The sequence below is a fragment of the Hyperolius riggenbachi genome, chromosome 1 (genome assembly GCF_040937935.1).
Source record: "Hyperolius riggenbachi isolate aHypRig1 chromosome 1, aHypRig1.pri, whole genome shotgun sequence".
In the NCBI taxonomy this organism is placed as follows: Eukaryota; Metazoa; Chordata; class Amphibia; order Anura; family Hyperoliidae; genus Hyperolius; species Hyperolius riggenbachi.
Genome location: NC_090646.1, coordinates 348,578,180 through 348,590,766, shown reverse-complemented (window position 1 = coordinate 348,590,766; position 12,587 = coordinate 348,578,180). Strand labels below are relative to the sequence as shown.

General features: G+C 42.6%; 1 protein-coding gene across 4 annotated transcripts in view; it reads left to right on the top strand.

Annotated features, from left to right (window-relative positions):
- Positions 1 to 4,698, top strand: part of TLE5 (TLE family member 5, transcriptional modulator) — a 78,847-nt gene extending 74,149 nt beyond the window's left edge. For 2 of the 4 annotated variants that reach the window (XM_068234086.1, XM_068234084.1), the window contains one exon: positions 1,026 to 4,698. In XM_068234086.1, coding sequence (XP_068090187.1) covers positions 1,026 to 1,241 — 216 coding nt within the window. In that variant the 3' untranslated portion in view covers positions 1,242 to 4,698. Of the gene's footprint in view, positions 1 to 1,022 lie in introns of all 4 variants that reach the window. The other 2 variants (XM_068234085.1, XM_068234083.1) reach the window with 1 other exon arrangement.
- The last annotated feature ends 7,889 nt before the right edge of the window (positions 4,699 to 12,587 follow it).

Genomic DNA, 12,587 nt, shown 5'->3' with positions numbered 1-12,587 from the left:
GCCGTATACATGTAAACACCGGGGAAGATCTTCCCCGTGTGTTTACATTTACCCTGCGAGCCGCCGTTTCCATGGAACACACTTCAGGATTCAGGGGCGTACATATACGCACCGAGAATCCGGAAGTGGTTAAACAATGTGTTTGAGAAACCTATGGAGATTGTTGTATGTTCCACATTGTTTAACAAACAGATCGTTTGCCATGTCAGCATATCGCATCACGTCGCATAGGTTTTGGGAAAGATAGATCGTGGAAGGATTGTTCGTTGGTTGATTTACACAATCTATAATTTATTGTGAACATAGGTTAAGATTGGTGCATATTTCACTCAGCCCTAGGACTTTTTTCTCCCCAGCAAACTGAAAACAAAGCTAATGGTGTAGATGAGTTTCAGAGAGGGAGCTTTTGACCTGATTTTATAGTAAGCTCGTACATGTTAGTGACTTAAGACTGACTTCCATATTTTGGGACTTTTCCCAATATTTTCAAATTTGCAGCATTTCCCCAAATGAGTCGGATGGGAAAATGCTGCTTATTTAGTCAATAGGCTTGCCGTACAAATCACATGCTGGTGTGATCTGAATGGCATGCTGCAGTTTACTGCAGCACGCATCCGAATCCCTATAGCCAAGCATCATAGCTACCAACCGTCCCTCCTTTGGAGCCATGTCACACTGTCCCTCTTTCTTCCTCATTTGTCTCTCATTCAGGACTGATGTACAGATCTATGTAAATGTATGTATTTTATCTACTGAAAATTGAGTTTAATTGACTCAGGATAGAAAGGACCAGTGTGGTTTAAATTATAAAACCTATTTTTCTTATTAAATCTTTATGGTATGCGGGACTAGGGGGTGTGTCCAGGGCGTGGGTAGGGGTATGGGGAAGTCATCATGCAGATGACTTCATACAGATGTATCCAGTCAGCATGTATTAATGTTAGCAGCAGCTGTGCTCTGTTTTAGAATTATAGCAAATTAACCTTGGTGTCATTTAATTATTCATTCTCTCTTCTGTACAGCAGCAACTTCAGGTCCACCAGTTGTCCCAGCTTCAAGCTCTTGCCCTTCCTCTCACTCCTCTGCCTGTGGGGCTGCAGGCACCCTCTCTGCCTGTCAGCGCAAGCAGCGGCCTTCTCTCTCTGTCTGCACTGGGTGCCCAAGGACATCTTCCCAAAGAAGACAAAAATGGCCATGATGTGGATCCACGACCTGATGATGACGGAGACAAGTCTGATTAGCCAGTCAATTTATGAATGGATAAAGGTGCAGCACAGCGGTAACTCTCGCATCGTCTGGTGGAGTTACATTGTAGAGCATTTTCCCATCCTGCACTGGAAAGCCTATTCTATCAGAGGGTTAACAGAGCAAGAGACTGTCAGCCAGGAGGGCCACTGTATGTTATTGGACTGTATACGTATGTATGCATACATATATAAATATATATATATTTGGAATGTACTGCAAATTGTAATGTAAATTGGCTAACAATTTTACTAAAAGCACAAACCCAAATTTTTTATACAAAACTCCTATTTTATCTTATCGCATTGGTATAATCGGCTGAAACCTGTTTATGGACCATTTTGAACTGTCTAACATTTGTTGTGTGGCTCTTTTGCAGAACACATAGTAAACAATGGGATATCTTCATTCACCCTTAAAGTACCACTGTATGATTGCCCATTGTCTCTATATGGTTCTTTTCAAATGACAACAGCGGGTTACCCCACCTAGATGTGGAGGTTTTGGCTACAGCTCTCGGTAGAGGTAGATACTTTCTCGGCTGAACCGGTATATGATTATACAGCTCACAGTTCCCAAAGTGTAGCAGACAGCACATGCCCATTGGCCTTACTGATTGGATAGACTGTGCTTTTAGAGATCTTTGTTCAGCCCACTGGGTGCCAAGCTATGTCCTTGTGTAAATATTGGGAAAAGAATAAGTGGAATTGTTTCCTATAGTAAACTTTTACTTCTAACCTGCTCTAGAAAAAAAAAATGACAGAGTTGGTTTCATTCATTAGCATGGGCAGCACCACCTTGTTGTTTCTTGAGGTTTATATACCTATTTTTCCTGTTTACTGTCTTTGTCATCTTCTGGCATCAACATGCTTTATTTCCAGTAGAATAGAATAAAATAGTGTTGAGGAAGTTTACTTGAATAATCCTCCATCTCTGAAATGTCACCATAAAGGTATATTTCAACTGCTGCTCAGGTGACAACTGATATTTTCATTATTCCTTAAAAGGTCATTGAGGATAGTTCACTTGCTGGCTTTAAAGGAATGCTAGTGTCTTTTTTTTTTTCATTAATAATTGCTGTTGTGCTTTTTGTTATTAAATAATACTAAAAAAAAAAAAGCTTTGTTTTTTCACATGCAGGTAAATATAAAACCTTGAATATGAGTGTTTTGCACTTACTTAAAAAGAGTACTGAAAGTAAAAAGAGACTCTGTATTAAAAAAAAAAAAAAAAAAAGCCCTCTGGGAGATACTTGCCTCGGGAGGGGGAAGCCTCAGGGTCCCAATGAAGCTTCCCTTTCCTCTGTAGCTTGGAGTAATCCAGTACTGGCTCCACCTAAAGTCCTGCAACAAATCCTGACAAGTGGTGCACCTGGGCAAGTAATATTTACCTACCGTGATTTGGGCAGGTGCACTAGCGGCTCTTTGCTTGGGTAAGGCAGGAATAGCCGAACCTGATCGTATCCGCTCTACTGCACAGGCCCAAAGGACTCGTGCCTGTGCAATAGAGCGGATACAATTGGGTTCAGCTATTTCCGCCTCAACCCGAATGGAGAGCTGCTAGTGTGCCTGTGTAGGATCGTGGTAGGTAAATATTTACCTCGCCGCTGTTCAGGGGGCTGCAGCGCTGGATTGCCGGCACACCGGAGGATGGGGAAGCCTTGTTAGGATCCAGAGACCTCCCCCTCCCGAAGTTAAGCATCCTCCAGAGGTTTTTTTTTTTTTTTTTTCAGGTTTTCTTTAATGATATAGGACTGGGGGAGCGTTCAGGGTTAAATGCTCATTTGGTCCAAGGTAATTCATTCATTCAGGCAGGTGATCGCCCCTCCCGCCTCAGAATTGTGTCGGTGTCTTTTTTTGTTTGTTTTTGTTTTTTTTAATCTCTGCTGATGCAGACTTTGTAAACATGACCACGACTACCCATGGAGGGGAAGGAGCATCACCTGAACCCTGATTACATCATATTAGGGAAGTATTTAACCTGAGACCCCCACCCCTGAGCCCGCAGGATTAAGGCAGAGCCTGTCACCCCTGAGCCCGCAGGATTAAGGCAGAGCCTGTCATGACATGCTCTCTTTTTATACTTTGGCTATCATTCATAAAGCATTACTGCATGCGGTAATGCTGAAAACAGCTGACTTTACCGAGCATCTAGCAAAATGTCCATTCATAAAAGCTGATATTGCATGAGAAGCTGACATGAGCAGAGAGATAAATTACCGCATTGTGCAGTGATTATCTTAACACGTCACTAAATGTCAATTCATAAAGATTAGAGCAAGCGGTATCCGTACAGAGAATAGCGCTCCCTTTAGAAGAGGCGATAAGCATGCGGATAACAGCTAAGTTAATGGAGACAGACCTCCCAGGCAGCAGCAATGAGAGCAGAACAAAATAGGCTTTCCAGAATACCCAGGCTGTGTTTTTTAACCTCTTGGGTACCTGTTTTCAGATATATTTCACATCAGAAAGCCTCCATGTGTTGACGTTCTTCTAAGCTGTGGCAATTAAATAGATTGTTTAGAAAGTCTAATAGACAGATTCAGACAGATTCGGGGTAAACAGAGGCAATTTTAAAAAAATGCCCATCTAAAGGGAAGCTGGGGCTGCCTCTTTTATTGTAAGGCTGTCTCTGCATGGAGAAAATGTATCAACTCAGTTAGCTTCTCATGTTACGCCAGCCTACTGCCACCCTAGTTCGGGAGATCACCGCATTGCTATTGCAACTGTAAACATTTTTATGAATGAGCACACAGAAGTCTAAAATACCGAATGCAGTATTTTCCCACACAGATTTTTTTTTTTACTGAACACACTTTTATGAATGATATCCTTAGTCCTCAAAGCACACCATACAGCACAGGCTGCTGTGATGAAGCCTTGCTGACTGTTGTTTGTCTAAGGAAAGTCACATGACCAATTTAACAGGCACTAAAAACATTGAGGAAAGAGCAGAACCTTTTAGTTCAAAAGGAATTGCTCATTGGTTAATGATTTTCAGAATGCCATCACTGATTCCAAGTAAGTAAATCTAGAGACAAGGTTATGCTAGTTGTACAATTCGATTCAAAGAAAGAAACTGCTGTTGGACTGCATTATAAAAGAGTTCAACACCACCTGCATGTCAGTTACATCTGGCGTCAGGCAGGAAGTATGTAGAGTAGCAACCACATAACTGGTTGCCTTCCTGAGCTCTCCACCACAAGTTCCAACCATGTGTGAACGGTGCCTCTCTGAAGTAAGGAAGCTTTCATATACGGGGGTCACCCTGAGCCTCGGTAGCATTATAATGATTTTTACTTGTTGAGATCTGAGCAGGCAACCTGGGCCTAAACTAAAATATTGTAACCCAAGCTTACCACTCTGGTATGATGTAATTTAATGTTACCAAGGTCTGTTAATTGTCACTTAACTTTTTTTTCCAATAAACCTGAATAAAAAAGTTTGAAGAAGATGCTTCGAGTCATTCTCAATCTCTTTCTGTGGCTTTTACTACATATATCATTCCAATGGTGCCCATACACGGTACAATAAAAAACGTTTGATTTTCACATTAATTCAACCAAAACAATGTAATCAAATGATAGTTGAAAATAATCTTTTTTTCGATAAGAAAAATTAACGATTATCCAGTTTTTTTTCAATAAAAATCCGATCAGACACGTTGGAAAAATCTTTATATTCAATCTGATGTAATAATTGAACGACATTATCCAATTGAAAAAAACAAAACGAAAAAATGGTACCATGTATGGGCACTAGTAAAGAGGAACTGTAACCAAGGATTAAATTATGTTTAGAGGTTAAGCCACTGATCCATATGTACCTTCTGTTTTTCCACCCTCACTTTGTGCCCCCACTCATCTACACTGTGTTGAAACATTCATACTTTGTGCTTCTCACACAAACACCACCATCTCAGTAGCCCTACTATCAATTCAGACTACTACCATCTGAATCAACACACCCTGTTCAACTTTCCTCCCTGTGCTCCCCCCTCCCATTCTGTGCTACTACCACTTGTGTGAATACACACACACAAACACACACTTACTTCCTTTCCAATTCTACTGTGTGAACCCTACTTGCCTCTTGCTTTTTTCTCATCCACCCTGTCTGCATTTCTGAAATCCTACGCTTCCACAAATACTGTTGTCCCTATTAATTTGCTCATCTTTCTCAAGATGGCTAAACACGGGCTGCCAGGTAACCCCAAATTTGTTCAGTGTCAGAAATCAAGTCGTAAATTTTATTAAAATAGAGTGGTATTGGGTAGCAAGACAATTGCTAATCCTCAAGTGATTTATGATCAGTAAATCATTGAATTTATTGCCATCAGCCATGTATGTCGAGATTTACTAACACTTTCTGACCTACATTGCCCATTGTACACCATTTTGCCAATATATCAGTGCTGTAAAGCTACAGGGGCCTGCCTATAACGAGAAATATACTGTGTGATAATAGGTAGCCACATTTCTTGAAGGCAATACTGAAACCTAAACATGTCGCTGTGACTAGGGTTACACTTTAATGTGATAATCTGTCGCTGTGACTAACATTACACTTTAATGTGACAACAGGTTTACTTACCTTAATCTAAAGCCAAGTATCCACGGACCGATAGATCGGGGAACTCTGCCGACAAACAATCATACCCCGATCCATCTGTCAACCTTGCGCAACATGAAAAATGAACCACAGGATGCAAACGATGACTTCAGCAAAAATTTACCAGATCATCCACGATATACGTCATGATGGTCATACAAAATGAACAATTGTTGAGGTTCTGAAAAAATCTGCCCGTGGGTATGGACCTTAATTGTAATGTCAGAAGGGCCATATAACATGTTGATTGTTGAGTTTTGTTTTAATAGATGCACAGCTCATCTGCATCAGTTTAGCCTATAGATATCTCTCTACCTTCACAGGTACTAGCAGAGAGATGCTTGTTCCTATTAAGTACTATAGCATCTGACATTGCCCAGAATGTTTTATCTGTTACTACAATGGGCTTCTATTTGCTACAGTTGGAAGGCATTGACAATTTTGTTCAGTTAAGTCTTCAAACCCCTGTATTTTGGAAAAAGTTTAGTCATTCAGTCACTGCAGAACAGTCCTGCATCTTAAGCCCAGATACATATAAGGTGTAGGAGAAATCCAATCTATGCCCTGTCTGTCAAGACTTGCATGGCATAGGAGAAGAAATAACACCCCTCATCTATTTGTAAGGTAGCATGTACCTAGACCAGGTGTGTGCTCTGTACATAGTCCTGTAGAAATGCTAATCCACCTTGCTGATATTTTTTTGTTCCTCCCCCCCCCCCCCCCCCCCTGCTTTCTAGTTGTCTGATCAATGACCAATTTGGTATTCCTTGTAGAGGTTGTGACTGTGCGTTTTTCAATAAATTGTTTCAATGCCTGCTCTGAACATTCGCCTTTTATTGACTGCCTGGCTGATGGATATGGAAGAACAAGCACGGCATACTAATAACTCACTACAATGGTTTGTCTATAAATGATTGTGATCTCTGGAATGCAATAAATTTTCTACCAGTGGCTCTGTGAAGGACTCCTTGTGTGGGGATTACTAAGGGCCTGTGCACACTGATAGGTAAATAAAGGGAATACAAAAATGACATCCTAGATCTGAATAAATGAAATATTCTTATTAAATACTTGCTTTACCTAGTTGAATGTGCTGACAACAAAATCACACAAAAATTAACAATGGAAATCAAATTTATCAACCCATGGAGGTCTGGACATGGAGTCCCACTCAAAATTAAAGTGGAAAAAAACACTACAGGCTGATCTAACTTTAATGTCTGTAAATCAAGACAAAATGAGGCACTGTAGTGTTTGTGGCTTCCACGTGCCTGTATGACTTCCCTACGAGCTCCTGATGCGGTTGTGGGTGGATGGGATCTCCTACCAGACCTGGACTAAAGCATCCACCAACTCCTAGACAGCCTGTGGCGCAATGTGGCGTTGGTGGGTGGGGCAAGGCATTATGTCCCAGATGTGCTCAATTGGATTCAGGTCTGGGGAACGGGCGAGCCAGTCCATAGCAGCAATGCCTTCATCTTGCAGAAACTGAGGAACCCAGGGCCAAATGTTCTGGCATATGGTCTCGCAAGGGGTCTGAGGATCTCGTGGTACCAAGAAGTTTTGTATCAGGATGATATCATTTATTGGCTAACTTAAAAGATAGAGTAAGTAAGCTTTTAGCTGAAAAGCCTTCGTAGGGCTTCAATCCTGTTCATCCTGATACAAAACTTCTTGCTTTTACTGATGACACAGTATAATACCCTACTGCTACTATCTTGGTACCAAATGGCAGTCAGGCTACCTCCACTGGCAAGCACATAGAGGGCTGTGCGGCCCCCCAAAGAAATGCCACCCCATACCATTACTGACCCACTGCCAAACCGGTCATGCTGGAGGACGTTGTAGGCAGTAGAATGTTCTCCACGGCGTCACATGCTCAGTGTGAACCTGCATTCATCTGTGAAGAGCACAGGGCGCCAGTGGTGTATTTGCAAATCTTGGTGTTCTCTGGCAAATGTCAAACGTCCTGCACGGTGCTGAGCTGGAAGCACAACCCCCACCTGTGGATGTTGGGCTCTCCTACCACCCTCATGGAGTCTGTTTCTGACCACTTCAGCAGACACATGCACATTTGTGGCCCGCTGGAGGTAATTCTGCAGGGCTTTCACAGTGTTTCTCCTGTTCCTACTTGCACAAAGGTGGAGGTAGCGGTCCTGCTGCTGCGTTGTTGCCCTTCTATGGCCTCCTCCACGTCACCTGATGTACTGGCCTGTCTCCTGATAGCACCTCCATGCTCTTGACACTATGCTGACACAGCAAACTTTGCCATAGCTTGCATAGATGGGCCATCCTGCATGAGCTGCACTACCAGAGCCACTTGTGTGGGTTACAACTGGGAGGGAGAAGACACCTCAAAAATAGGTGGTAGTGAATGGCAGGTATATCTATATACCGTATTTGCCGCTGTATAAGACGCTCCGAAATATGACGCACCATGTTTAGAGGGCAAAAACCAGGGGAAAAAATATATACTAAACCTGGTGCGTCCATATTCCAGGAGTATCTTATTATAATCTCCAACTGGTGTCCTCCTGTGTCCCCTTCTCTCCTCTCTTATGTCACCTGTGTGTCCCTTTCTGTGGCTGGGTGTCCCTCCTTCACTTCTGACCCCTGTGTAGCCTCTCAGTCCAGCCCCCTAGTATGTGTCTCCGGTCCCAGTGTATTACATGCCCCCAACCTTCTGTCCCCTGTGTGGCTGCTCTGTCCCTAGTCTTGTCTCCCTGTATTAATGTCGCCCCTTCAGTCCTGTGTGGATGCTTTGTCCCCTGCCCCTTGTGTCTCCGCTCTCATGCATATTAAATGAGGTGGCAGCCAGCGTGACTTACTGAAATCCATGCCGCCCGGGATCACTGACCTCCTGACTTCCCCCTCTAGTGACCGGCGCTTGTGTAGATCTACACAAGAGCTGGTCACTAGAGGGGAGGTCAGGAGGGCGGCAATCCTAGGCGGCATGGATTTCAGCAAGACACACTCGCTGCCACTTCATTTAATATGCACCAGAGTGGAGACACAAGGGGCGGGACAGAGCATCCAGAGGGGACTGAAGGGGCGACATTAATATAGGGAGACGGACTAGTGAGAGAGCGGCCACATGGAGAGACAGCGGCTTGGACTAAGCAGGGAATACCTGATGTTGCGGCGGGTTGACGGTATGTATTGGCGGGCAACAGTAAGTTGGGGAATCACCGTATAAGATGCAGGGACTTTTTCTCCCCAATTTGGGGAGCGAAAAAGTGCGTCTTATACGGCGGAATATACGGTACTGACTGAGCAAGCAAAGGAAAATGTTCTAAGGCTTCCACAACAATGTGTTTCACCAGCTTCTTTAGCTATGAAGTTTGTGTAGAGCCTGTTTGTGCTTAGAGTGCCTCTACGAGTCTCAAATGTCCAATCATATGCTGAGAAGAAAATGTTATGATCACTGTGCATGTTAAAACCTTATGTCAGTGAAATGACACTTCTGCTCTGCACATTTCTTTCATTGACCAGTTTGATGAGGTGACAGATTTCAAAGGCTTTGGTTTGGTGGCCGTGGTCATGAGTAGCTTTTGTTTTCTATGTAGGCCAAAACCTAAAAGAGTTAGTCAAATTGTAGTATTACAAATCTAATCCAATCAAACGTTTCTCCACAAATTCTGCTGAACAAGAGCAACTTTATTGAGAAGAACTGTTCATTCCGTTAGCTTTGAAACTTGCAACCAAGTATAGGGGTGCCCATGTCATTGTTTCTGGAAGTCAAGTCAAGCACTGTATGAGATCTGAGAACTTGCCTGGAGAGAATATCTGAGAACGTACAGTTGGAGAATGTTAGAAACTTCAAGACAATCATTTTATAATACCAAAATAAAGTTTTAAAAAAAAAAAGCCACAGATGTTATTCACTGTTCATTTTGTTAAGTCATACAGAAAAAAAAGTTTTTCCAAGTGTGATTAAATTGACGCTGATAATACATGTGTATGAGCTATACGCCCACTGCCATATACAGCAGTAGCTGGAGACTAAGAAGCCATAGCATACGTCCTAAGGTACGATTCAACATGCCTAGATCACCACATAGTTATACAGCAGAAAAAAAGAGACACCTAGGCCCAAATATATGCAAGTTCAGTCACCTCTCCCTCCATTTATCCCAAACCAGATGAAATGTGTTTAACCTGTCTTTATGAACATAAACAAGTTTGTTTTTTTAAGGGGATTCTTCTGTCTAACCTGGCACATCGTGCCTCCACAGTTGGTGGATTAGGAGACAACCATTTTAAAGCAATCTCTTACCGTGCAGCAAAAAAAAGTCTCAAAGGTAAAAATTTTAGTGCTACCACTCTAGCTCTATACTACGAACCAAGCCTTAAAGAAAAACTGCAATGACATATAGTACTGTAGAATGTAATGCGTTATCGAGGATACTGTACACAGATTTACACTAATTGTCCTGGTTTCAGAATCTGAAACGCTTCCTAAATCTATTGCGGTTTATTGGTATGTGGGCATCACGGTGCCGTAGTGCAGGGCTTTTCAATCTTTTCACTAATTGTACCACTTTTATCACCTGAAAATTTAGAAGTACCACCCGTGGGCCTGCACAGTAGAGCGGACCCGATCAGGCTCGGCTGTTACCACCAAAATCAAAGCGGAGAGCTGCTACGGCGTATGCGAGTATGCTGACAAGCAGATCTTTGGGCGTCTTTTGCTGGATCCCCTTTACTGTGGAGGAAGGTGGAAGCCTCTTTAGCCCCCGAGGTCCTCGCTGTACTGCCCTGCAAAATGGTTCAGACCTCAGATCAGCAGTAACCCGACTGTCACGGTCACTGTGCACAGATTGCCTGGCTGTCTCTTTACCACTGATCTGAGGTCTGAAGTATGCTGCATGGCAGAACAGCGGGGAGCGAACGAGGGGAGCTTAACTTTGCGGAGGCAAGATAGGATGATAAGTGGCAGACAAACCTGGTGTGTACCACCTGGCCAACAGCAAAGTACCACTGGTGGTACGCGTACCACAGGTTGAAAAGCCCTGCCGTAGTGGATAGCACTTTCGCCTTGTAGCGCTGGGTCCCTGGTTAGAATCCCATGAGCTAGACAGCTGTGAACTTCCATCCAATAATGCTTAACATAACCTCTGACTTGAAGTCAGCTGTCCATTGGTGTTCACGAACTAGCATGACTCGACAGTAACACAGTTTTGCAAACGTGCTACCAAATCTATTTAGGAATTAATGGAACTTTATGCAGAGAAGGTAGTAAATTGCATAGTGTGCAGCCTTTATCACTGGTTTGCATTACTTTGTTTATGCCTAGAGTTCCTAACGCTGACACTAGAGAGGATTTTAAATGTTTTGTGGTTTCAGGGATGAAATGTCACTGCACCCTTGAAATAATGCTGGTAGGCCAGCCAGTCTTTGGAGACTACTACCGTTCCTATTCCTCATTTAAAAATAATGGGTCTCACTTTTCTTCAGTGGTGCTCGAGAGTTTTAGAAATTACTTTGTAAGTCTTTATAACCTAATGTATTTTGAAAACTTTTGTTCTCATATCATCTGGAATGTCTGTTGATACTTGGATAGCATTCTTGTAAAAATTATTGTGGTGACCACTTCCCTCAGTAAAATTCAGTATATAGTGATGATTAGATTCAACAATGTCTATGATTTCAGACAGCTGAATTTAACTGTGAAATAAACCTGGTTAAATTACTTCAGCAATGTAAGGCCACATACACACATCAGACCATAGTCTTTGGAAAATGAAAGATCACAGACCAATCTTACCACCCTTCCTGTAGTATAAGAGCCATACTCTACACAGTCTTTTCTATGGAGCTGAACTCCCCATCAGACAGAAATCTTTGCAAGATGCTGCACACACAGATGCTGTACAGACACAAAAGATCTGTTCCTGCCAAAAATCCATTCCTGCAAATTGCAATGATAGTCTATGAGATCTGCAGATCATCATACACACATGATTTAACTGACATTCATCTGCAGATCTGCATATCTGAAAATCCATCCTGGTGGATCTGATCTGCAGATGAATGTCAGTTAAATCATGTGTGTATGATGATCTGCAGATCTCATAGACTATCATTGCAATTTGCAGGAATGGATTTTTGGCAGGAACAGATCTTTTGCAGATACTGATCTTTTGTGTCTGTACAGCATCTGTGTGTGCAGCATCTTTGTGTGCAGCATCTTGCAAAGATTTTTTCCTGATGTGGAGTTCAGCTCCATAGAAAAGACTGTGTAGAGTATGGCTCTTATACTACAGGAAGGGTGGTAAGATTGGTCTGTGATCTTTCATTTTCCAAAGACTATGGTCTGATGTCTGTATGTGGCCTAAGTGTGCTAGATTTTGCGTGAAAACCAAGCATATGTGTAGGTGGAATTGTGAAAGATTGTTCTGGGTGACAACGTGTGTGTGTGTGTATACAAGACCGTTACCTGTCCACATGTGAACATGGGTAGCGGCCTAGCTACTGTCCTATGGACATCAGTGTGAATTGTATATTACACCATGCACCATTAGTGGCAGTATGCAGGAGGTGTAAGTAGGATGAAATCTTCTCCATATTCCAAGCAAATTCAACAGTGATCATTACCAGTATAGTACCAATGGAGAACTGGTGCCATGTTTAAAAAGCCCTAGATGGGGTTTTTGGTCCAGGGGAAGTCACAACCTCTGCTTCTCTTATTGCTATGCCACGTAATATGGGTGATAAATAATCTGGTTGCCT